Here is a 26,149-nt window from a genome sequence, read left to right as displayed (position 1 = left end):
TTTTCCAGTGATGGGAAGGTTTTGGAACTAGGGATAGGTGGCTGGGATTGCACAATACTATGAATGTACAAAATGCCACTGCGCACTTTAAAAAGGTTAATTTTATGTTATGCGAATTTTACCTTAATTTTTTAAAAAAAGCGAAGCCACTCAGAAATACCAAATTGCTGACCATCTCAGCTCGCCCCATATACTCCTAAATCCAGGAGTCACAACTCCTTCAGCCAACTCACAGGTCATCGGTAGCAGTTTCATCCCTGTACAATTTTATCTAGAGCTCCTGGTGGCTCTGATGTTCTAGAAAATAGAGCAGGAACATTCTCGTGATGTTAGCTCACAGGCGGAAGCGGGAGACCGGGGACCCAACACTACAAGGAAAGAGATGTCCTCCAAGCAAATGCGCTACGGCTCCAAGCAGCTGCCAGGCCCCTGTGCGATCAGAGGCCGGCGTCCCCGCGGCGCCACAGGGGCAGCTCAGGCCCCGGCGAGCGCCAGGAACCGGCCGCGAAGGCCAGGCTCCAGGTGAGGCGGAGCCGGGGCCAAGGGCGGGACCTGGCAGGGGCCGGGGGCGGGACCTGGGCGGAGCCGGGGCGGGGTCTGCGCGGGCGACTGGGCCCGGGCCGGATGGGCGCTCGGCCAGCTGCGTAAACACTGCTGGAGCGGTGCGGCCGAGCCGGGCCCGGTAAGCTGGTGGGGCTGGGGAGCGCGGGCCCGGCCGGGTCTTCCGCCGCTTGGACGGCGCGGGGTGGAGCCGCGACCCGCGGGCGGGGCGCTGGCCCCCGCACACCCCTCTCCGGGGCGGGTCGCGGCCCCTTCCCCGGCGCGGGGCTGCGGTCCCTGAGCGCGCCTGTCCGGTCTCTGCGAGCGGCGCAGGGGCGGAGAGGGGAGCGCGCGGGGAAGCGGCGGCGGCGGCGGGGGCCAACCGGGACCTCGTGAGTGGGAGGAGCGCGGGAAGCGGCCCCCAGGCCTGGGCCTACGCCGGGCTGTGTCCGCCTCCCAGCGGCCGGAGCACGCTAGTGGTGGGCGCGGCGCGGCGCGGCGCGGCCCGCAGGAGGACCGGGCATTTAAAGGAGCAGCTCACGTGGGTTTGGGAGGCTCGGGCACGGCGTCCTTCCCGCGCTGGGGCCGCCTTGGCTCCCGGGCCGGTGGGCCTTCGAGGCAGGGGGTAGGCGAGGGTCTGACCGCCACGGTGGGGAATCGCCCGCAGGTCGGGCCTGGAGCCGGCAATTTCGCTATCAGCGGTGCTTGGCCGTTTTAAAGCCGTGAGGAGACTCCCAGAATCAAGCTTTTGAAGCTGGAGGAAACAGAAACAGGCCAGTACCCACCCTACATTTTATCGATGAAGAAACTCGGCCCACAGAGCTAACGTGGCTGTCCAGGGCCAGTCAGGTAGGATAGAGTAGAGCCAGGCTCAGAACCCGCTAAGCTAAGGGTTCGCCGTCTGGCCCGGGGGTCTGCTGTCCAGCCCTGGCAGCAGACCTCAGCCCTTTGGTAGCTGGATGAAATGCTCCTGTCTGCTGAATTAATGAGTATTTCCTTTTTAAGGATGAACTGTGGGTTCGTGGACTAACTGCGTCCCCATTTACAGATGGAGAACCTGAGAGGCATCCCCTCCAGAGCCAGCTTAACTCACAGTCGTCAGCCTGGGCTTTCCAGCCCGTCCTAACAGTAACTTGATCAGGACCGACCCTGGCTTCTGGTATGGATGCCCTTGATGTCCATTCTGTAGACACCTGAGCCTCCAGTGTTTCAGCAGTAATTAAAGACACGGGATAAGCTGCTTCAGGTGTGGGAGCCTCGGGTGCCCCTGGCCGTGAAGGCGGCTGTGTGGGAGCAGGGAGGTGTGTCAGCAGCTGTGTCTTCTGAGCCTGGCTGGTGAAGGGGCAGGGGTCCTGGCACCAGCTCAGAGCTGCAACCTCAGCCACCCATTGGGCAGACAGGTAGGCGGGCGGTCCAGATTCATTCCTGGGGTGTGTGAAGGGGCCTTTAGGTCTGGGGCTGGAAATGGGGGGCTTGGAAGAACGTTTGCTGCAGAGTGGGATAGATGTCATTTCGGGTTTTCAGGGAAAATTCTGCATGGTTTGGTGTTCAAGTGGCTGTGCATCAAGTCTAGACTCTTACTTGGTGCATGCACGGGGGTTGGATGAAATGAATGCCCTGTTCCTATCTATTGGAGAAAGCAGCATAAGAAAGAGCCTGGCTGGAGGCTGCCCCTCATGTGCCTGGAGGCCTGGTGTGTGTTGCCATGCCTGTCACCTGTCCCCTCAGCACCTCGATGGCTGCTCCCAGTCCCACTGCATACATGGGGTTTGCCAAATGAGAGGCCTCCCCTACCTTGGTCTCTGAGTTATTTTTAATTTTAATTTTTTAAGGTTTTATTTATTTGAGTAATCTTTACACCCAACATGGGGCTTGAACTCATGACTCCGAGATCAAGAGTCACACACTCGTCCAGCTGAGCCAGCCAGGCACCATAAGCCTCTGAGTTATTGATGATGAGCATAAAGTGTGTCATATGCAATGTCTCTTTACAGCTGCAGTCACACAAAAGTAGCTATTATTTTTACCAGCTACAGTAATGGAAAACTGAGGTTCAGGGAGTTAAGCCACTTGTCCTGTTAGGTGCCTTCGGTGACTAGAGCACCAGGATTTGAACCCAGCTGGCTGGGTCTTAATCTTTTGAGTTTTTGCATAGGGACACTTCCCACATTCACCCCTACCTGTGTCCCTGCCCTACTGCCCTGGAAATTTTTATGTGCTCTCCATTAGTATCTACTTGACAAAGCAATAAAAATAAAAATAATTTTTAAAAGATTTTATTTATTAGAGAGCATGAGAGCATGAGTGGGGGAAGGGCAGAGGGAGAGGGAGAAGCAGGCTCTCCACTGAGTGGGGAGCCTGACACGGGGCTCAAAGACCCTGGGACCCTGAGATTGTGACCTGAGCTGAAGTCAGACATTCGACCCACTGAGCCACCCAGGTGCCCGCCAAATAATTTTTTTTAAAGAGACCAAAGCAGTGTGTGTGTAGGTCACATGCGTGTTTCTACCAAAGATATCTTTGGCTGGTTTACAGCTGTTGCTTTGAGTTTGGGACGCTGTTTAGTTGGAGACTGGCAAGACAACCGGTGTTTCTGCAAGTATTCCCACCTGTTCCCCAACTCCAGTGGCTGGGGGAGGGCTGGGGGGGGGGAATGTCAGGGCTCTGAGGCTGGCACAGGCTGCCCCCCACCAGGGCCTGGGAGGGGAGCTTGGTGGGACATGGGCCTCACGCCTTGTGTATCCAGTGTTGGCCTCCAGGCCTGGAGGTGGTGAGGCTGCTGTGGTAAAGTCTGGGGAAAGACCAGATGTTAGGGAGGGGATCAGTGTTGTCCAGCTTCTTCATTGCCTGGGAGAATGGGTTGCTCGTTCGTCTTTGCCACAATATGGTCTTCTGGAGCACGGGAAGAAAAATGCAGAGGGTGGTCGCCTTTCTGCTGTACCTTAACCAGAAAATCCTTGGCTTTGTAGAGGTAAAGAGAATGCATGTTTGTTCTAGAAAATCCAGGAACTGTTTTTTAAAAGGTCCTCCATTGGCTCTCAGCCCAGAGATAACCCCTGTCAGCATGCATTTCCTTACAGCACACTTCACGCATGTATATATAATCCTTTATGAAAGTATTGGATGCAGGAAGCTGGACGTGAAGTTTTGTATCCTATTTTTTGTGTGAATGTTACGTCTTCAGATTGTTCACTTCACAAATATTCTTGTGTATAGAGCACATGAGCGTGTCATTATTTATCTGACTAGTGTGTAGCAGGACACTTTCCCACCTTGAATTGACCCGGAGAAGCAGCGCGCTGACTCCGGCCCCCTCCCTGCCATGTGGAGCCCTAGTAGCAGATGAATGGATGGTTGGATGGATGGATGGATGGACGGACGGATGGACGGAGGGCAGAGTAGCCCCCAGGCTGGAGTTGAGGGGTTGGGGGCAGGAAAGAGACTGAGTGAAACCGTGATCAGGAGGCATTTGTTATTCGGCTACCTCTTCTCTGTGTTTTGAAGAAGCTGTATATTAAAGACACACACCTGCCAGTGGCAAAGGCATGTGCCTTCTAAGGATGGCTGTGCCCCCAGAGAGCACACCTGGGGTGCTGTGCGGGCCACCCCTGTGACCGTGGCCCTGGGCTACTCCCGAGTGTGTGAGCTTCACTCGTACTCTGGGTGGACAGGGAAGAGCTCCTCCATGGGCAGTTCGCTGACCTGAATCACAGCCAAGGTTTTGGCCCCTCTGGGCTCCAGTTTCCTTAACTACAAAGTAGGGCACTGACCAGATGGCCTTTAAGGTTGGTGCCAGCTCTGGCATCTGTCCTATGGATGTGCCTCCGCCTTTGACAAAGTGTTCATGTTGCCAGAGGGCTGGGGCTAGATGGAAGCCATGTCTCCGCCACCACCCCCCCCCAGGCCTGGGTGAGGGGTGACCTTGGCCGCTGAACTCTTGTGTCTAGTGGTTTAGCACGTAAGTAACTTTCCATGGGGGCGTCAACAGCTTCCCTCCCTGTCCCGCTGTATCGCTGCTTCTGTTCCGTCTTCATGGTAACTGCTGTTTCCCGAACACCTGCTCTTTACAGGACACTTTACACATTATCCCTCGTTTCCACAGGACTCTTGCAAGGTGTGTCCATTCTGCTTCTTTCCAGATGAGGAGATGGATGGCCCCGTGAGGTTAAATCAGTTGTCTCTGTGCAGCTAGGGAGTGTGTTCAAATTCCACAGCTAGGTGATTGAATCGCTGCTTCTCGTTTAAAAAGAACCCTTTTTTCCTGGGCTGGACTCAAAGATGGCATGTTAGGACCATGGCCTCTACCACTTTCCCCAAACTGCCCGCTTGCCAAGCTACTTCAGGACATGAGGGAGGTCTGCCTGGGGTCTGGACACTTCTGAGTAGAAGACGGCAGACAGGTGAATCGAGAGCCTGGGTTGAGGTTCAGGAGGCCCTGTCAGGGTACCCTGGGGCCACTGATCTGGGAGGGTGGAGCGGCCCTCTATAGGGAGGCACTCTAGCCAAGGCTGCCTCCCTGGGTTAGGGAGAACCGCCTGATGAGTAATGGTGTATCCCTGTTTGGGCTGAGGTGGACGGACAGAGGCCAACCAGGGCCAAATACATGGTCAGCTGCCCTGGGCCAGGGGGGGACAGGGAGGCTGTGGGAATTCCTGAGGAAATTTTGTCCCTTGCGAACCCCTCCCCGGTATGAGGGAGGCTGTGAGAACTTCCCGGGAGTTGTGGGGAGTGCTGCGAGGTCTGACCCTAGAGGAAGGGTCTGTGCAAACCCTAGCCACCCTCTTTGAAAGTGAGGGGTCCCCGTTGAGTTTGGCCTGCTGCAAACAAGAAACAAGGTGTGCAGGACCCTGACCTTCCTCCGTTGCCCCTACTGTTCAAGGTAAATGGGGTAACTCCCACTTTGCTTCTGGAGGAGCGATTTACATCTTTTTCCAGTGAGGCGCTCTTGGTTACTATGGCGTTTTACAGTCTGTCTCTGAAATGAGAAGGTCAAGGAAACTGGGTCACAGGGTTTCCTTAATAATTGCAGGAGCTGCTGACACAGGCACACTGGGGGAATTCTCTGGGTCAGACTCACCCGGTTTGGCTAATTCAGCTTTTCGATCCCATTCAGCTGATTAATGGGAGGAAGTGGTGGCTTCTCTGGCTGTGTGGGCTTTGCATCCTATCCCGAGCCAGGCAGCCTGCAGTTCCTGGGAAGGGCTGCCCCTCCTCCCGTCCACCCGCCCTCCCGTCTTCGGCCGGCTCCGAGCCGAGCCAGCTGGGGCTGGTTGCTGTGTGGTTGGTAGGACCTGCCATCAGGCTGTGGCAGGAGCCACTCCGCCCCCCACCCGCCCCAGTATGCCTCCCGAGGGTGTTCCTGACGTCACTGGTGCCCTGATGTGGACAAATATCGAGTAAGATTGTTGATCTGCATCCATTTGGGTGGTGATTTCCCCCTCCAGAGATTTCAGAGTGCTGTCAGGCTTCATTCAGTTCCGACTTGGAAGCAAGAGGTGTGCTGTGTTCTCCAGAGCCAGGTAAAAAGAGGGGCTGCGTGTCCACCTGTCCCCCTCACCCCCAATCCCATGAGGGCACGCAGGAGCGGCAGGATGGGAAGGAAGTCTGTCTCAATGTTGATATTCCATATGTCCCTTTAAAAAATTAATGGCTTGGGGCACCTGGATGGCTTAGTCCATCAAGTGTCCAACTCTTGATCTCAGCTCAGGTCTTGATCTCAGGGTTGTGAGTTCAAGCCCAGCGTGGGGCTCCATGCTGGGCATGGAGCCTACTTTAAAAAAAAAAAATGAATGGCTTAAAAAATAAAACTACAGGCACAATCCCTGTTTATAATAGAAGGTTTGAGAAATGCAGAAAAATGTGAAAAATCACCCACAGTCTCGGCGTCCAGAGGTTAACTGCGTTTGGTATTTTGTGATCTATCTTGCCAGCCCTTCATATACGAACATTTTCTAAGAATGTTCAAATGGTCGTGAATGTGAAGGTTTAGATCCATTACATTTAACATTGGATGACCCGAGTCCTAGGCCAGAGTTGGGCATTTCCATAATTTTCACTTTTTGGACCATTGTAAGCAACCGCAGCAAATGTGTTTTTATGAAAATCTTTTATTATTTTCTTAGGGCAGTTTCCGAGAAGTAGCATTTCACATCAAAAGGTATGAATGTTATTAAAGCTTTCCCTGTTTGCTGCCCGCAGTTGGTGGTGCCGGAGGCGTGTGAGACCTAGTTTTTCCACCTTCCCGTCAGTGGTGGGCATCGCCTGGGGACTCCCTGGGCCTGGGAACCGCCTTCTCCCCCTGCAGATCTCCTGGCGGGAAGAGCTGCTCCCCCTCTGCTGCCTCAGTGGCTCTCTGACCAGATGGGGTTTCAGGAGGAGGACTGTTCCTTCTTTCACTCCCAGATGCAGCGAGCAGGTAGTGCTGAGCAGCGCCGGGGGGCAGGGAGATGGATTGTAACAGGACTCCTGCAGTCCTGAGCTGGGGGCCTGGGGGCTGGCTGGGCTTCAGTTCCAGAGCTGGGCAGCCCCAGGAGAGGCTCTCAGCCAGGGGCCGTCTCAAGGTGCAGAGCCCTGGACCTTTGGTCAGAATGAAGCTGGGGATCCACACTCGCTAAGTGGTCTAGCGTAGTGTTCAGACTGCAGACCCTGACTACCTGGGTTCAAGGCTGACTTTGAACCTATCACGCTTCAGACCTGTCTCCTCATCTGTAAAATGGGCAGGAACAGCAGTGCCCAGCTCCCACGTCACTGCGTGTAGTGCGTGCTTGGGGCTCAGCAGGTGGTGTCCCCCCAGCCCTGCCCGAGGTGGCCTGGACCCTTTGAGAAACGGCATGTTAAGGGACCCAGCCTTTTCTGAGTGCTCAGTCCCCTATCAGGTGTTCAGGGGTCTGAAGGCTCCTCACCTGTCCCCACCCAGCCAGCAGGCCCAGAGGGTTGGGATTGGATAGGGCCCTTGTTCTCACAGCCACAAACCCCTCGGGGGGCCTGCTGTCCTGGGTCCTAGGAGTCTTGGGCCCGGTGTCAGGGCAGGCTTTGGGAGGAATCTGTCCAGGGAGCCTTTGTTTTCTGGCCAGGAAGCCATGCCTGAATTAGCTCTGACAGTCCTTCTTCAAGCTCACCCTGCCGGGCATCCTTCGGGGACACCAGGGAAACGCTGGGAGGCAGAAGTGGCCTCTGGGGACTGTCTTGTTAGCTGCTGGCAACTTGCTGAAGAAATGGAAATTGGAAGGACTGGTCCCCTCCTCTGTGTCCCCAGTCTCCCCCGCGGCTCCCCTTCTCCTTTCAAGAAGCATCTGTGCTCCCTGTTTGTACCTTCCCTTCTTGCTTGTCATTGGGAGCCCAGGGGACGAGGCAGGCTCGAAGGCTGCAGGTGGCATGCTTCTGAAGGCTGACGCCGTCCCCTGCCTTTGGTGGGGGAGGTTGCAGCCATGAGGCTTTCCATCCAGGGACCTGGATCTGTTCCTCCAGTCACTGCAGAGATCAAATGCAGGCACCCCAGGGGCCTGAGGGGGAGAGAAGAGGGGTCGTAACTACACTATTAATTCCTACCCCAAACAGAACTGACGTGCTAGAAAACAAGGTACTGAGAGAGCCTCCCCATAATTTCAGGTCCCCTCAGACTGGGCTCCGTCAGGTTGAATGTGTTGGGTCCCAGGTCTGGCCGCCCTCCCGTGGCCTTGAGCTGACGCTGGTGCTGGGGGACTTGCAGTGAAGAGGGAGGAGACCCCTCCCCTCGTTCTGTTCACACCCCTCTTCTGTCTCAAAGCCTTGGCTGGCCCCTCCCTTTGGGACTCAGCCCTTGCTCCTCCCTGGAGGCGGGTCCTGCCTTTTCTGACCTCCAGCCTTCCTGCTACCAGCTGGGTCCCCACGCTTTAGCTGCAGCGCTTGGTGTTGTCGGAACAGACCCCATGAGGTCCCCCATCCCACACATCTGTCTGTCAGGATGCCCTGCCTCCTCCAGTCTCTGCCTGGGAAGCTGTTCCTGGCCTTCGTCCCTCTGAATCCTTGAGACCTGAGAACCCCCCCCCCCCCCCCCCTCCCCCCTGGCGCCCCCCCCCCCCCCCCCCCCCCCGACAGCTGACAGACTCCTCCTCCTCTCGACCTTAACTGCAGGAGCTTGAGCCTTGTCCCCGTTCTGGGACTTGTCTTCTGTCTTCCTCTGTTGGTCCTCCTGCTCTTGTCTTTCTGTTTTATTATTGGAGTATAATTAACGTACTCTGTAATATTAGTCTCAGGTGTGCAATCTAGTGATTCGGCGGCTCCATACGTTTCTCAGCGTGCATCACGAGAAGTGTCTCTTCTTCACCTCCACCTGTTGGCCCCTCTCCCTGCTCTGGAAACCACCCTGTGGGTCTCTATTTAGGGGCTTGTTTCTTTGTATGTTCAATTGTTTTGTTTCTTGAATTCTGCCTGTGAGTGATGTCACCTGGTATTTCTCTTTCAATTCCTGCTCTGGTGGGTCTGCCCTGCATCAGGGAGCTGGTGCATTATTTTTTAATGAAGGTTTTATTTATTTATTTGAGAGAGAGAAAACATGAGTGGGGGGAGGGGCAGAAGGAGAGGGAGCAGCAGACTCCGTGCCAAGCAAGGAGCCCGACGTGGGATTTGATCCCAGGACCGTGACCCAGGATCATGACCTGAGCCAAAGGCAGGCGCTTAACCAACTGAGCCACCTAGGCACCCCGGAGCTGGTTCTTTTTGAGGCCCCTGTGAGACTGACCGGGAGCCTTTTGTCACAGGTCCTAGTCTGTGAGGTAAGCAGATGCGGGCTCTGCCTTTGGCCTGCAATTGGGGGATGGAGGTGAGGTCCACTAGGGAATAATCCTGGCCACAGCCCAAGTCGAAGGCCCTGCCAGGGTGAGCAGAGCTGACTGATGGTAGAAGGAACCTGCCTGCTTCATTTGGAAGTCACATGTTCCTGCGGGGGGGGACTGTCGGGGAGGCACGCGTTCAACCGAGGCCAGGCCTGGCCCTCTGTCCCCAGTGCCCCGTAGCTCAGCCCTGAGGGCCTCTGGGAGGTGTTGGTGGGAGAGCAGGCCTGCCCAGGAAGCTGGAGGGATAGCCAAGTCCTCCAGGGGTTGTCTGAAGCTCTTCTAGGTCCTTCCACTGCCCTAGCTTCCTTGTGTTGCTGTGGTAAGGACACTGTGCTCGAGGAGTGCACAGTGGAGCTAGGGGCAGGCCTCCCTGCAGTGTAGACCTTCCAGCCTGGCCTTCCCAGTGGGTCCTGCCCTCAGCTGAACTTTCCCACCAGACACACACAGACACACACATACCCCACCTCTCATGTTCTCGCTGTTGCCCTGCACCCCAGACTCCTTGACCCTTTTTAACTCCTCTAACCCCCTCCCACTCAACAGGTTCCTGGACCAGACTCCATCTTTCCCCTGAGATGCTTGTCCCCTGCTCATGGCTCTGTGCCTGGCTGTCATCCTGGATTCTGTCCTGTTTCACCCCCACATCCAGCGCTGACGGGTGTCCTCCCAGTCCCCCCTCGCTGGCTTTCCAGCCTGCTACCCCTGAGTCAGAGCCTGTCCCCCTCCCACAGTTATCTTCAGGGAGGTCTCCTAACATGGCTCAGGAGGCCCTCACGCCTCCACAGCCCCGCCTTGGCAGCGTCAGGCCCCTCCTGGAGTATCCATTCTTCATGCCCTCTGCCCTTTCCTCCCACCTGGAAAATTCTGTCTCCATCAGGGGTGGTATCTTCTCTAGAAAACATGCTTGATCTCTAAGAGTGACCCTTCTTCGTGCTTCTGTACCTCTTGGTGAACGCTTAGATCATAGCTTTTTTTTTTGGAAGATTTTATTTATTTGTGAGAGAGAACGAGTGAGCATGACCGGGGGTGCGGGGAGAGGGAGAAGCAGGCTCCGCACTGAGCAGGGAACCCAAAAGGGAACTCGATCCCAGGACCCTGGGATCATGACCTGAGCCAAAGACAGATGTTTAACCAACTGAGCCACCCAGGTGTCTCTCTCTCTTTTTTTTTTTTAAGGACAAACATTTCTCGCTCGTCCTCCTTGTTGTCCCACCACAGGTGCTCAACAGATATTTGTTGATTGAATGAATGAGAGTGTTGGCAGTTTGGAGTGGCCATGACTTTTCTAGTCGGGCCTTTTGCCTGTGGCCCAGATCCCTGCCATTCCCTCCGGAGGCTGCCGCAGCTGTAGAGGCGACTCCTGGGAAGTCTTGCCTTCCAGCGTCCTAGGCGGCTGTTGGGCAGGACCTGTGTCCAGGTCTTCGGGCCACGTCTGGCCACTGCCTCAGTCCTCTGCTGCCTTTGCCTTGCAGGAAGATGGACCAAGGTCCCCTGTGCTCCTTTCTCCAGGCACTTCCCAAGGCAGGGCCATGCTCACGTTCATGGCCTCTGACAGTGAGGAAGAAGTGTGTGACGAGAGGACGTCCCTGATGTCAGCTGAGAGCCCACCGCCGCGCTGCTGCCAGGAGGCCCGGCAGGGCCTGGAGGATGGAGAGAATGCTGCCCAGTGGGTAGGTTCCCGCCAGCGGTCAGAGGCCCCGGGCTCCTGGCCCTCATGGATGGAACCCAGACATGCCCTGATGCGGGAGGGTTGGGAAAGTAAGGATGAGAATCGGTCGCCAGGGTGGGTCCCCCAGGGTGGGTGGTGGGGCCCGGTCAGTGAGGGCTCTGGAGTAGACAGCATGTCTGCAGTCTGCCACGGACCGGATGGTTCTGCCCCCAGCCCCCACCTTCCTAGCACAGGTGCTGCACCACGGAGCGTGGGAGCGAGTTTGCATGCTGAGAGGGGAGCACAGGCCCGGGGTGGCAGGGGGAGCACCGCGGAGGGTCGACAACCAGACCTGGGAGCCATGGGATGAGCATCTACCTCAGTCGTGTGTGACTGTTGAGCTGGCTGCCACTTATAAACAACGGAAGTGTATTTCTCACTGTTCTGGAGGCTGGGAGGTGTGAGCGCAAGGTGCTGACAAATCTGGCGTTTGGTTCTTCTGGGTCTTCTCCTTGGGTCTTCATGTGGCGAGAGGGCCAGGGAGTACTCTGGGGCCCATTTATTTTAGTTTAGTTTAGTTTCAGAGGTAAAGGTCAATGATTCATCACTCTTATGTAATACCCAGAGCTCATTACATCACATGCCCTCCTTAGTGCCCATCACCCAGTTACCCCATCCCCCCACCCCCTCCCCTCCAGCAATCCTCAGTTTGTTTCCTATGATTAAAAGTCTCTTATGGTTTGCCTCCCTCTCTGATTTCGTCTTGTTTTATTTTTCCCTCTTCTCCTATCTTCCTCTGTTTTGTTTCTTGAATTCCACATATGAGTGAGATCATATGATAATTGTCTTTTTCTGATTGACTTATTTAGCTCAGCATAATACCCTCTAGTTCTATCCATGTCGTTGCAAAGGGCAAGATTTCATTCTTTTTGATGGCTGAGTAGTATTCCATTGTGTATTTATACCACCTCTTCTTTATCCATCCATCTGTCGGTGGACATCTGGGCTCTGTCCATAGTTTGGCTATTGTGGACATTGCTGCTATAAACATCAGGGTGCAGGTGTCTGGGGCCCATTTATAAGTGCACTTATCCTATCAGGAGGGCTCTACCCTCATGACCTGGTCCCTCCCAAAGGCCCCACCTCCAGATTCCATCACATTGGGGGGTAGGGTCCAACGTGTGAATTTTGGGGGGACACAGACATTCCGATCTTATCTCTGCAGGGCAGGAGGCTGTAACATCATGAAGTCGGGGTGCCCTGGGGGAGAGTCACCTAGCCTCACCACTTCCCTCCCCATCAGGGCAAAATAGCATCTGGATTTGCCTGAAACCCCAGCTCCGTTTTGCCCATTATAGTATTTAAAACCTTTCGTGTGGAATTTTTCCTACCAGCCAGCCTTAGTCCCCATTGCTGAAATTAGAGCTCATTTCTTCCATCCTCTGAGCTCCCAGCGAGCTGGTCTCTGGTCTCTCCAGCTCAAGGCCACCGTGAGCCACTCCTAACCCCTCCTTTGCACTTTTCCTTATCTTAGCTGAGTGTCTAGCTTGGAATTCTCTCTGCAAAGAACCTTTTGAATTTGTGTTTCTCTTGGCTTTGTCTTTGGCGGTTAATGTAATTAACAAGGCAGCGAGTGACCCTGAGTTGGCACAATTCCCAAACAGAAATTCTTGCGGATGGGTTTAGGGCAGCGTGTGCCGGTGTCCTGCCCTCCCACCTTCCTGGAGCATGGAACCGCCCCCCAGGGCTTTGGCATCAGTTAGCCCATTGGGGTCTGGTTCATGGCTCCCAGTTCTGCATGCCCTATTTTGTGCGTGTCAGGGGAGTTCCAAGTAATTTCTTCCTCTGCAAATTCCCAGTGTCTTACAGAGAGTCCTCATGGGTGAAGACTCTTCTAGTGTGTGTGTAATTGGTCTTCCTCCTCTGTCACCTGGCCAGTCTCCTTCCAAATCTGTATGGCTCCTTGAACAGAACTGAATGGCTTCTGAGTCCCTGAATGGAGGGAGGAGGGAGATCCCTAGATGCGCTTCGGGTTCATGAGCCACATGTCCTGGGCCTACAGGCTGCCATGGCCCCTTCCTGCATTTGCAGTAGTGAGTGCCAGCTATAAATCTTCCCTGGTTGATCTCGTAAATGTTTCCAATGCCCTGCTATCCCAGCACTCCTGCATCTAGAGCATTGCCCCCTAGGCTGGTTCTTCCATCTAGAAGGCAACACTCAAACTGTTCATTTCCAGTTCCAAAACACCTAGGCACTGCATCTCAGGGCCCACCATGGGGGCGTGCTGTGGCCCTCACGGAGCGGTTTTCCACAGAGAAGCCAGGATAGTGAGGAGGACCTCGAAGAGGACGCGGACCACTACGTGTGCAGTGGGGTCCCTGGGCAGCCGTCGGGCCTGGAAGAGGAGCTGACCCTCAAATACGGGGCGAAGCATGTGATCATGCTGTTTGTGCCTGTCACGCTGTGCATGATTGTGGTGGTGGCCACCATCAAGTCTGTGCGCTTCTACACGGAGAAGAATGGCCAGCTGTAAGTTGGGGAGCAGGGCAGGGTTGGGGGGTCCTCTGCACCCGCAGCTCCATGCCAGGGGCCTGTGCAGAGCTGGGCTGAGAGCTGCCTGACTCCATACTCTGCTCTGTCCACTGCCTCCCCGCTGCGTGACCTGCACGGACCCTTTCCTAACCGCTCTCTGCCTCAGTTTCCTTGTTTGTATAATGGGTCCAACACCAGGAGAATGAGGCAAATGGAACAGTGCCTGCTGCTGTGCAGTGCTAAGGCACACGGGGTTTCAGGGCGGAGGGCAGGCTCTGGCTGCGTGGCCTGGGCAGGGTGTCCCCGGTGTGGGGTCCCGGGGGCAGGTGTGCCACACCACGTGACTGAACAGGTGGTTTTCTCTCTGGGCCTCTGCTCCTGTGGATGGAGACCCGCGTGGGGGCCGGAGATTTCTTAGCTGGCTTCCAGCCCCGTGAGGGAGGCTTGGATCATTTTAGTGGAAGGACAAGTGGGAAGCCACCTTTGCTCCCTTGCTTGCTGCTCTGGCGCAGTCGCCCGCCTCTGACTGGCTTCTCTGAACTTTGTTTTTAATGTTTTTAGTTAGAGAGCATCCTTTTCATTTTGGTTTGGTTTTTCCAAAGAAAGGGGCAGGCTTGTGGTGGGCTGGGGCTGCAGAGCAGGTGGGAGGGGGCCCAGCATGCCTTGTGAGGGAAGGTGCTCAGCAGGCAGGCTTCTGCAGTCCCAGGCAGACAGGGTGGACAGGGCGGGCGGCCAGGGGACGGCTTCTCGCATGTATTGGCTATGGGTGCCACTGCTGCTGGCCTGTGCTGCGTGGGGTAGGGGAGGCGGTGGGCGAGTCCTGGGCTGGCTGTGGGGGTTTGCTGGGCGCCCTGGCCTGGAGGAATGGGGAGGGCAGGAGAGCACTTTAGGGAGGGGGAGGCCTGGTGGGAGTCGGGGGAGAACATTTTGGGGAGGGGGAGGGCTTAGGGGGAGGTGTGGTGTGGGGGGTGGGAGAGGTGTGGTGTGGGGGGAGGCCTAAGGGAGGGCAGGCAAACAGCTTGGGGAGGGGGAGGCCTGGGGGGCCCCTTCCTTTTCCATTCGGGGCTCAGGCATCAGGCTAAGGCTGGGTGGCTCACGGGCAGGCCCTATGGAGCAGGCAGGGAGCAGAGTCTGCAGCCCGCCATCTCCCTCAGCATCTACACACCATTCACTGAGGACACGCCCTCCGTGGGCCAGCGCCTGCTCAACTCTGTGCTCAACACCCTCATCATGATCAGCGTCATCGTGGCCATGACCATCTTCCTGGTCGTGCTCTACAAGTACCGCTGCTACAAGGTGAGGGCCGGCCCCGCCTGCTGCCCCATCCTGTCCGCCTCGCCCCCTGCTGCCACATGCCTGCCAGGGTTCTTGCCCCAGACAGAGCAGACGCTGCTGTTAGATGCTGTCCCCCTGCCCCCCCCCACCCCCGTGGGGGGGTTGCCTGCTGCCACCGTCCTTGGACCTTGCACAGAATCCCACCTGCCCCCGTCCCTCACTGCAGCGTTCTCCACGTTCAGGAGTTAATTTTATTTCACTGCTTCTTCCGAAGAAGCAAGATGTTGTATTTTAGGGTCTCTTTGCCCCACACTTCCCCTGCAGGTTTACTCATCCTTCCTATTTCCCTCTTGCTGGCTGTGCAGGTGCCGTGCTGAGGTCTCCTAGGCCTGGGAGACTGGCAGGCCCTGTAGCTGCGGTAAGGCCCCCGGGAGCCAGACAGCAGAGGCTCCGGGGGAGGCCCACCTGGCCTGAGCGGGGCCGCTGTCTCTCCCCGGCAGGCCGTGAGCTTTCAGACGTGGGTTTTAGGGTCTGAACCCCTGAGGCCTAAAAGAAAGACACACTGGGGGTGGCTGATTTGAAGCCATCCTCACACCAGCTGCCACCCTCTGTGGCGCAGGTGGAGAACAAAGAGGAGGCTCAGCCCAGGGACAGGAGCCCATCCCAGCCAGGGCGACGCAGGGGTAGACGACAGGAGGGCTGTCACAAGTGCCGGGACGCCAAGGCTGATCAGTGAATGATGACTTGTGGAAATAAGGCAGCTTTAAGTGGGGCTGGGAAGCAGCGTAGGGGCTGCATGGTCGGAGCAGAGGCCACGGGGCCGGTGAAAATAAGCCAGTCAGGGAATCGGGGCGGGGAAAGCCGGCACTGCCGTGGTCAGCGGCTGTCAGGCGACCCATCCCAGGACTGGTGGGAGGCAGTTCGGTGAGGTATCCTTGCAGGTTCTGTGACACTCAGGAGGGAGGTGATGGTGGTCCTGGGGGGTGAAGGCAGCTGGGGCAAGAAGGATCAGCACGTCCCAGAGGCAGCTGGGCCACCACCTTCATTCCAAGGAGACCCGGTTCCCACTGAGGTACCCGGTGGCCCGAGCCGGTGACTGATGGTGGCAGTGACCCCCCTGTGCCACTGAGGGCTGGCCAAGGGACTGGCTTAGGACCAACCCACCATCATCCTTGACCTCCCTCGTTGGCCAGGACAGGAGGCACGTGTCTCTCTGAGGACCTGTGTATAGACTCTCAGGTGGGAGGGCTGTTCCCGGGGTGACCAGAGAACGCTCCCTCAAAGATGGCGCTGACCACTCTAAGATAGCACCCCAGGGAGTCTCCCGTCACTTTTACCTGACATTCTTTTCTTCGTAGCCCCTGTGACTACCTGTCAATATGCATATACATTCATTAGCTACGGCCCTCACACTGGCACGAAGTGTGTGCACAGGGACGCCGCTGGCTTCCTCCCCGGAGCCTAGGGCCATGCCCGGCAGGTGGGAGTCTCTAGCACATCTTCCCTCAGGGAGGGAGCAGGGCTCTGGCTGCTTGGACCTGAAGGATTCCTGCTCCATGCACTTGCCAGGTGACCTTGAGAGAACTCTGTGAATTTCTTTGCTCTCTTTATTGGTCACACAGCTACTCAGTACCTTCCAGCACACAGTAATAGAGGAGCCTAATGAAGATTCTCAAGGCTTGGGCATGAGACCCAAGAAGCTGGGGGCCTGTATTCATTCTGCCCATTTCTGTTGTCTAGTTCATCCACGGCTGGTTGATCATGTCCTCCCTGATGCTGCTATTTCTCTTCACCTATATCTACCTCGGGTAAGTGACCCTGTGGGCGGCAGGCTCCTCGGGCCCCTCCCTCCCCCCAACCCCCACGAGGCTCCAGTTCTGGGTGAGGAGGGCGCTCGCCCATTGGACTCCAGATTCTCCCCAGTGTCACCGCTCCAAGGGCCTGGCCTTTGATCCCTCCTCCCACGGGCCTTGACCCAGGTGAGGGGCACTCTGTGGTGGGCCACGCATTCCTCTCTTGTTCCTGATTTAATTGAGCACAGTCAACACAGAGGATGATCTCTGTGAACCCAAGAGGGGTGTAAACCCCTTAAAATTTACATTCTAGTCTTTGGGCCAGGCCGGGGTACTTGCTCATTTATGGGAAAAGTGATCTGCTCTATTGCCTTCTATTTGGAACATCAGCCTGACCCAGGGGCCCGGAGAGACTGAAGAGACAGGAGGACCTTTTCTTTGGGCAAAGGGTCTTCCAGGTTGTGCCAGCGCATGTGTATGTGAACGAACCCAAGGATGAGACGTTGGCACACTCACCACCTTGTTCCAGAAAATACTTGAAGTGGTTTGTTACAGGAGTCACAGAACCAGGGAATGGGGTATTAGTAATGAAGCCAGAGGTCGGAAAAACCCAGCTTGGGGCTTAGTGGTTGAGGAGCAGGGGGTGTTGAACTATGTCTAATTAGGGTCTAACCTCTCTGCTGAGTTTCCCACCCCACGGCTTGACTCTGGTTGTGCAGGGAAGTGCTCAAGACCTATAATGTGGCCATGGACTACCCCACCCTGTTCCTGACCGTCTGGAACTTCGGGGCAGTGGGCATGGTGTGCATCCATTGGAAAGGCCCCTTGGTGCTGCAGCAGGCCTACCTCATCATGATCAGTGCTCTCATGGCCTTGGTATTCATCAAGTACCTCCCGGAGTGGTCCGCGTGGGTCATTCTGGGTGCCATCTCTGTCTACGGTAGGCAGGCGCAGGTGGGACTCGAGCCTGGTGGTGGGCAGTGGGGGCAGTGTCCAGGGTCGAGTCCTCCTCACTGGTGCCCATGAGTGGTGGGTGCTGACAGGGGCTCCCCCTCTGACGAATGCTGGATGGTCTCCCCTTTGAGAGGCTCGCCTTTGTAAGACACAGGGGCTGTGGGGCTTGGGGCTGTGGACGTGGTCACTAATGATAGCACATCTGTTGAGTGCTCACACTGGTGAGCACTTGACACACTGGGAGGATTTGCTCCTCAGAGCAACCATAGGGTCGATCACAAGACCTGTGAATAACGAGCGCCCAGAACATTAGCTCCTCATTAACTAGTGTTAGTGTGATTCTCTCTCCCTGTCACTTCCATTTTAAGGGTAAGGAATGGGAGGCTCAGGACAGCAAGCCCACCATCGGGGTACCTGAGCCACATGGCAATTCCTTGTTTGCAAGGAATTTAGACCCCGTTCTGGGCTTCAGCCAATGTGGATTCTCAGTGTCAGGGCTGGAAACCGTGGGTCGGGAGCTGGCACACAGGACACACTCTGAGCCTCGCTCGGGGGCTCTGGGCTACATTTGCCCTGGTGTTTGCAGCCTGGCTCCCCCTCTCTGGGGGCTACTTGGGAATAAATGTCACTTGCCACATGTCCCAGATGTCTTTGCTCTCCCAGATCTCGTGGCTGTGCTGTGCCCCAAAGGGCCACTGAGGATGCTGGTGGAGACTGCCCAGGAGAGAAACGAGCCCATATTTCCTGCCCTGATATACTCCTGTGAGTGACCCCTATGTCTCTTCCCCAGGTGGGAACCAGGGCTGCTTCCTGGCCATGGCTTTCAGAGTTCACTGATCCAAGGGGAGGGGGTGGCCTTGGTGATCCCAGGGCGGCCCACCCGCTAGGGACAAAAACAGGCTGGATCTTGGTTTCACACAGAAGATGCTTAGAGAGTTAGGGCCAGCCGGGGCTGCAGGGGATGTGGTCCACCCCACAGCTGCGTCGCGTCCAGCATCCAGTGGCATGTGGTGGGTACCCCCCTTGGCCACCCGCTCGGCCCTCCACACTCTTGAGAGGGTGCTTTGGAGAGGGGCTCTGGAGGGCAGGGGTCTGGGGGAGCAGGTGCACCTGCTTTTCGCTGGGCTTCCTCGACGGCTCTGTGGCTGGTTGCAGTTAAGTCTCTGAAGGGAAGGCACACGGGATTGCTGCTGGCTGTGGGGCCAGTGTGTAGGGATTTGGATTTATATATGCATTCAACAGACAAGCATCAGCTCCACACTTTGCAGCAAGCACAGTGCTGGGCTTTGGCGGTGCCACAAGAAACAAGACCCACGTGGCCCCTGGCCTCACAGTGCTCAGAGCCCTGTGGTCCTAATGCCCTCCCATCTGTCGATGGGCATATTTGAGGAGTGAGCCTGAATACCTGGGGCTCAGCTGTCTGCAGGGTGCAGACCGGCTGCCAAGTGCTGGATAACATCTACAAAGGCAAGATGGAACTTGGATTGGGAGCTGTTGGCAGGTGGCCCACAGCCTAAAAGCAGGTTCGAGGCTGCTCAGAGAAGCAGAGCCACGTGTGGGGGCCTGAGACCGGGCTCATACCTGTGTTCACCATCTCTGTGCTCTGGGGGAGCGCACGTTCTCAGAAGGGAGATGTGCTTTGTCAAAAGATGAAGTGGTAGGGGAGCTAAGGACTTTAGGGGAGGAGTGGGGGTACTGTTTTGTGTCAGGTAGTCAAGGAAACCTCTGTCATAAGGTGACATTTGACTGGAGACCTGCCCTAGGAAGCCCTGGGGACAGAGTTCCAGCAGAAGGCCCTGAGGTGGGTGCGGCCTGGTGCGCTGGGGAGCCAAAGCTGCCGGGGGACAGAAGGGAGGAGGGGGCAGGTCCAGGGGCGCTGGGGAGCTGAAGCCACTGGGGGGGCAGAAGGGAGGAGGGGGCAGGTGAGGGGCTGCTGGGCCTTGCAGGCCATGATGAGCACTCGGCTTTCACTCCTTAGTGAGCTTCACGCCCTGGAAGGCTTTGGACCGAGCTGACATGAACGTTTTAGCAGGATCACTCAAGTTGCTGAGGGGAGAGCAAAAGTCATGGTGACAAGAGTGGAAGAGAAGCTGGGTTGGGGGGTGACTAGCAACCCAGGGGGGGGGGGGGGGGGGGGGCTCTGGCCCCAGGGGAGCGGTAGAGGCTTTGAGACTGGAGATACTTTGGAGGCAGAATTGGCAGGATTTGTGATGCTTGGGGTGCGGGCTAGGAGAGAGTCAAGGATGTCCGTGCATCATGGGGTCTGAGCAACAGTAGGGATGGAGGTGCCACTTAGAGGGACAGGGTGGGGCCAGCGGGGCCGCGTGGCCGCCATGGGGAATGTTCAGGCGAGGCATGCTCGGAGTGGCCAGATGGAGACTTGGAGAGACGTGTGTGGTGGGAGTTCAGGCGAGAGTTTCCCAGCCAGAGAGAACCCAGTCAGTGCTCCCTACCCAGCGATCCCATCCTGGACGGAAATCCAGGGGAATCAGATGCAGGGTCTCGAGCATATGTCTGCACACCCATGTTCTCAGCAGGGTCATGCACGCTAGCCAAGGGCCACGGTCATGCCGATGCCCATTGACGGACAGGTGGGTGAACGAAACGTGGTGAACCCACGTGGTGGAGCATCACTCAGCCCTGAAAAGGGAGGCATTCTGACACATGCCGTGGATGAACCTAGAGGCCACCATGCTGAGTGAATGAAGCCAGTCAGAAGAGGAGATGCTGTGGGATCCAACTTTATGGAGCATCTAGAGGAGTTAGGAACTGGAATCGTGGGGGAGGGGAGGCGGTGTTCAGAGGGTAGTTTCAGGGCCAGAAGACGAGCAGCTCTGTGGTCTATCTCACAACAGAGTGGATATAAAAAAAAAGCCCAGGAAAGGCATTGTCTGCCCACATCTGGTGATTCTGGACCCCTCCCCCAGGGGGCCCTGAACAAGGGGCATAGGCACGTCCCCGCTGGAGGTGATGGTTTCTGGGGATGCTGCCTCCCAGGCCCTGGGGGCAGCCTCACTCAGCAGTGCCTGACGCAGGACCTTTTCTCCTTCCGCAGCTGCCATGGTGTGGACGGTGGGCATGGCCAAGCTGGACCCCTCCTCCCAGGGAGCCCTTCAGCTGCCCTATGACCCCGAGATGGGTGAGTGTCAGGGGACTGCACCTGCACCCAGGTCCACCTGGCCTGGCCTCTATGGGGGGTGCAGGACCGGGAGGCGCGTGCTGGGGACTGAGCGTAGCGGAGAGCCTTTCTGTCTGCGTCAGGGCGGGGCTGGCTGGTGGGTGAGGGCCAGGGAGCCCTGAGCTCAGAGCTCCCCCTGACTGGACTTCTGTCTCTCTCCCTCGCCCCCGCCTCACACCGGGACGGTCACATTCTCTTTGTGGACACCCAGAAGAAGACTCCTATGACAGTTTTGGGGAGCCCTCATACCCAGAAGTCTTTGAGCCCCCCCTGCCTGGTTCCCCAGGCGGGGAGCTGGAGGAAGAGGAGGAAAGTAAGGTGCCCATGGCGAGAGGGTCTGCGTGGGCCCAGGGGTGGGGCAAGGGTGGAGCTGGGGCTCCCTGAGGTCGGGGTTGGGGGTGTGGGGAGAAGCCCCTCCTCATGTCAGAGATGGGCACAGAAGTCCAGGAGGAGCCTGCACAGGTGGGGTCCAGGCAGTCTTCCTGCTAAGCCACGTATTTACCAGATGTGAGCGAGTGTGGATGGTGTGTCTCTACCGTGCTGGGTGCGAGCAGTAATCCAGGCCTGGCTCAGGTGTACAGGGCATGGGTCCTGATCACCCACACTGGGCCGGGAGGACCATGCGGGAGAACACGGGGGCCAGAGCACAGTGACCCAGCTCCTTGACCTGCTCTGGGGGCCCCAGGGGAAGTTACCTGAGGTGGGGACTTCTGAGCTGAGCTCCAGGGGTTGAGCTCTGGGAGCAGGGGATGCAGGGGTGGGGGTGGGGGTGCAGAGGCTGGGGGGCCGGCAGTTCAGGGTGATTTAGAGGAAGCCCAGGCAGGATACCCAGACCAGAGATGCAGACTTGGGACTGGGAGGCTCGTTGGGGCTCAGAGGGCCTCCCAGATTGAAGTGGGGGTTCTGGCCTGTGCACCATGCACAGCCACCAAGGGTTTTGAGTTTTGTGGGAGGAAGGACGTGACCCAGAGGGGGCAGGGTTACAGATGGTGGAGAATTCCATCCCAGCATGCACTTGCATGGCCGAGGAGGTCCCAGTGTAGCCGTGGGGGCACAAGGTGTGGGTTTGGGGCTCAGGGGCAGACTGGGCTAGGCAGCCACTAACAGCCCTGCCACACGCTCCGGGCTGCCATGGGTTGTGGAACACGGGGTCCCATGTGCCACCCGACACACAGTAGGTTGGCCATACCTGTGTCCTGGTGGAAGGACTATTTTTATCCTCTTGGAAATGTGCCCTTGGGCCTGTCTTCAAGACCGTCTTCCACACAGGCCCTTCCCTGTCTCTCCCTGGGGGTCACTACCCAATTCTGCCCCACTACCCGTCCAGTTTCAGTAATTCTCTAGAACGACTCACAGGGCTCAGGAAAGCGCTGTGCTCACAATTACAGTTTTATTATAAGGGAGACAACTAAGGACCAGCCGCGTGAAGAGATGCAGAGGGCAGGTGTGGGAGGGGCCTGTCCCCCCAGAGGCCAGCTGGCTCCAGTCCCCGCCCCCTTCTCACAAGGTTGGTCTTTCTGGTAGACCAGCCCCTCCTGATCCTCTCACTTGCATGAACTCAAGGGTTTAGGATCCTGGGTCTCCTGAATAACAGACACTCCTGTTACTTGGGAAATTCCAGGGATGTAGCCTCCCTCCCAGGAAGCAGGGACAAAGGCCAGAAAAATTCCTTATGACCCAGCAGCACAGGCTTGAGGAGGGAGCCTTGGGGAGCAGCTGAGTGTGCAACACTCAGGGTACAGCTGAGATTCTGCCCTGGAGGCAGTGGGGAGCCCTTAGTGGTTTGTTAGCTAGCATTTGAGGTGGACCCTGGCTGCAGGAGGAGCTGACCCTGCTGGGAGACCAGGCCCCTGGCAGCAGTGAGGGAAGAGCCACCCACGCAGGCTCGGGCTGGGAGGAGATGGTGTGGGAGGAGCCGGCGGGAGTGTGGGGGTGACCCAGGGGCACATGGGGCATGCGGGGCAGACAGCTGGAAGCATCTTGGGACCTGCAGGGGGACACTCAGCAGCCACATGGAAGGGAAGCTTGTTCTGTTTGAGGCCAGGGTTTGAGTCAGGGCATCACATACATGTCAAAACCTGGGTCTGAAGGGGGGCCTGGGGAGGGTTCAGGTCAGAATTAGAGACAGAGGGGCTGAACCTGGGTCTGCACAGTGAGGAGGAAGGGAGAGTGCCAGAGGAGGACCTGAGGAGGACAGGGGACTGAGCAGGGAGCAGCCTGAGGCCGCGGGCATCCACGGGTGGTGTGCTGGCCTCCCCCCTGCACCCTGACTGGGGGGGACCTGGGGCTTCCGGGCCTCACAAGTGCACAGGACGGGAACACAGAGCTCTTCTGAGAAAGAAGAGATAAGGAAGAGGGGAGAGCGGGAAAGCTGGGGGGGGGGCGGTGAGCGAGAGGGAGACTGACAGACCACAGTGAAGAGCGTGGTGGAGACAGACAGCTGAGGAAGGAAAGCAGGCTGGGGGCAAGAGCCAGCCTCCGGAGGTCTGGTAGAGGGTGGCACGGGGTCCAGCCCCAGCCAAGGAGCCCCCGTGAGCAGGAGGAGGCCGCAGAGGGCCAGACAGGCAGCTGGCCCGCACGTGCGACTTTGTTAGATAAACATTTGTACCGTCTGCGGTGAGCAGTTCCCTGTAAACAAGTACTCCGTCCGGGCAACCCCATCTAAAGGAAACAAGCACCCTGCGAGTTTTCGAGTTCTCATTTACTGTCGGCAGGAGATAAGCTTATTACCAATTATGCTTACCTCTTTTTAAGGGGAAGGGTTGCCAGAGGAGCTCTAAGCACTGTATGCACTCTTGAAAGTAGTGAAATAAAATTTCCTAGAAAATATTTCTAACATAAACTTAGCAGTAAATTGTACAGCCTCCCACTGACCCCTGAAAATACATTTTATTTGCTCTTTTCTTACTCAACTGTCAAGCACCAATTTTACCCGAATTGTCAGAAATGCCAGCTTTTCACAGCCCAGATGGCAGGTGGCCTAGCCCAATGGCCCCACTCTTCCCACTGGCTGCTGGTTTTCTGAGGCAGCCAGTCCTTGCCCTGGAGGCCAGATGAGGTGGGCTGGCAGCGACCCTGCCCCATCTGGGCCCCCACAGGCCCCAGGACTCTGGCCCAGGTCCCTTGGATCCCTTGGGGCAGGCGGAGTGGCTGGGGTGTGGGCTGGCATCCGCCTTCTCCACCACTTCCTCTTGGGGCTCCCGATACCAACGGGCTCACTCTCTTCCCCATACAGGGGGCGTGAAGCTTGGCCTGGGGGACTTCATCTTCTACAGTGTGCTGGTGGGCAAGGCGGCAGCCACCGGCAGCGGGGACTGGAACACCACTCTGGCATGCTTCGTGGCCATCCTCATTGTGAGTGGGCCGGGGGTGCACCTGCCCTGTCTTCCCGGTGGTGGGGGGGGGACCTGGATCCGAGGGGAGTTTCAGATGCTGCTGTCCCTTGGAGGGGCAGGGTGGTGGGGGCTGGACAGGGCTGCCAGGAAGCCCCTCGAGATGAGACAGGCTTACAGGAGGGTCCAGGCAGGGCAGGTATGGCTGAGGAGCTCTGGCATTATGGACCATGCACATGGCCATGCAGAGGCTTGGCCGACTTTGTGTGCAGTCTCATGACATCTGTGAGGCAGGGAGGGGACCCCGTCACTTCGAACCCCAGCAGTGACTCAGTGTGGCCAGATACCCATGATGGGGAAGTGTCCTAGGAGGATTGCATCTGAGAGGTGGAGGCTCTGAGCAGCAGGTGCTCCACTCTCTGCCCTGGCAAAGCTGGGTGTCACAGGGCGCCGGAAGGCTGAGGCTTGTATTCCTGGGGATTTCCTACCTGCCCACAGCATGTCAGGGATGGAGTAGCGGACCCCCAGCCTCCTCCACCTCCAGACTGTCTGACATGAAGCCCTGCCCTACCCAAGGACAGGGCAGCTGCTCTGGTCCCCTGTCCCCTCCCTGGATCACTGTCCCCATCAGCCAGGGCAGGACAGGACAGGCAGCCACTTCCATGGGGATGGGTCACATGGCATCTTTGGTTCTCTAGAGGCGCCAATACTGAGACCCTTACCAGCCTTTCCATGGAGCTTGTCCAGCTCTTTATAAATACACATCCCTCGAGGGGAGGCTGCCTGCTACTGGTCTCGTTGCCAGGTGGGGGCGGTGGTCTGGTAGAGCAGCGCCGTTCTGGGAGTCAGGAGGCTCCCACGTTAGCGTGCAGGGTGTTAAACGGGGCGAGCGCTCCCCCTTGGGCATGGCACAGAGCTTTGAGAGCAGCCCTCCGCGTCCTGCAGGGTTTGTGTCTGACCCTCCTGCTGCTTGCTGTGTTCAAGAAGGCGCTGCCCGCTCTCCCCATCTCCATCACGTTTGGGCTCATCTTCTACTTCTCCACGGACAACCTGGTGCGTCCATTCATGGACACCTTGGCCTCTCATCAGCTCTACATCTGATGGGGGTCGGGCATGGGGCTGGCAGCCGTGGGAAGTCGTCATGGGTGCCCTCGTATAGTTCTACGCTCTAGTGCCATATATTTTTAAGACATTTCTTTCCTTAAAAAAAAAAGTGTCCTGTTTACTTGGCGAAGAGGAAGGACCAGCTTTTTGGTGCCAGTGGTTTTGTCACCTGACCACGGCTCACTGGCCAGAAGCGCCGGTGTTCAGTCTGGAGGAGCCCGGGACGGCTATGCCACGTGGGGAGGACGTGGAGAAGTCGCCCAGCCCCACACCGCAGCCTGGGATGCTCCGAGGGCCAAGGCGAAGGAAGGGACCAGGAGTTCATGCTCGGGATGGCACCTAGCACCTGCCCACTCCTGCGGGAGAAGAAAGCTGGTTTGCCCTGCGTGGAATGTCCCCAACGCTTTGTCTATGATGTCATCGTTATTTTACTACCTTTAGAAATTGAGTCCTATTCTTGTTAGGCAGTTACTGTTGGGAAGTGGCTTAATATCAATAAATAGATGAATCCTCTTGGAATGCTGGAGTTTGGCGTGTTTGTAAGTGTGGACCTTGCTTCCTGCGTCTCGTGGCCTCTCCTGGGAGGACGTGTGCTCTGAGGACAGAGGGGGAGATTTGCTCCGTCGCCTCACTGCTCATGTCTGTCTGCAGTCATTTCTCTAAGTAGAAGGCTTCCTAAGCCGGGCTGTGTGGAGCCAAGACAAGCAGTGTTGCTCCTTGACAAACCAGCACGTGGGAGGCTGGATGGGGGCCACGTCTGGAACCCACTGTTGTCCCTCCTGTGTCCATCTCTGGGCACTGTGATTGGGGCGTCGACCCGTCGGCTTCTCCCTTTCCTGTCCACATCGGCCCAGGCCATGGAGAGAATCTCAGCGATGCTTCTGGCCAGGGCTCGGGTGCTCGAGGCAGTGCTGGTGGCCGCTGGTGGTGCAGTGCAGTGTGGCTGGCCGGCTGCTGAGCCAACACAGGGCCTTGCAGTT

At 57.2% G+C, this 26,149-nt stretch overlaps 1 protein-coding gene across 15 annotated transcripts; it reads left to right on the top strand.

Moving 5' to 3' along the window:
* Window positions 1-595: 595 nt before the first annotated feature.
* Window positions 596-25,688, top strand: PSEN2 (presenilin 2). Of its 15 annotated transcripts, none has more exons than XM_035011025.1 (12): window positions 951-1,940; window positions 6,739-6,955; window positions 10,863-11,023; window positions 13,316-13,530; window positions 14,637-14,829; window positions 16,549-16,616; window positions 17,321-17,541; window positions 18,219-18,317; window positions 20,611-20,694; window positions 20,945-21,046; window positions 23,969-24,087; window positions 25,280-25,688. In XM_035011025.1, exons 2-12 carry the CDS (start codon window positions 6,901-6,903, stop codon window positions 25,340-25,342), a joined length of 1,380 nt encoding a protein of 459 aa, XP_034866916.1. In that variant the 5' UTR covers window positions 951-1,940; window positions 6,739-6,900; the 3' UTR covers window positions 25,343-25,688. The 15 variants fall into 15 exon arrangements, with proteins under 15 accessions (XP_034866910.1, XP_034866916.1, XP_034866919.1 ...); XM_035011014.1 differs by having other exon boundaries at window positions 954-1,940; window positions 20,948-21,046; window positions 25,011-25,688; XM_035011012.1 differs by having other exon boundaries at window positions 957-1,940; window positions 25,011-25,688.
* The last annotated feature ends 461 nt before the right edge of the window (window positions 25,689-26,149 follow it).

Source organism: Mirounga leonina, unplaced genomic scaffold (genome assembly GCF_011800145.1).
Source record: "Mirounga leonina isolate KUSES-001 unplaced genomic scaffold, KU_Mleo_1.0 Mir_154, whole genome shotgun sequence".
In the NCBI taxonomy this organism is placed as follows: domain Eukaryota; kingdom Metazoa; phylum Chordata; class Mammalia; order Carnivora; family Phocidae; genus Mirounga; species Mirounga leonina.
This window is presented reverse-complemented; position numbering and strand designations above follow the sequence as displayed.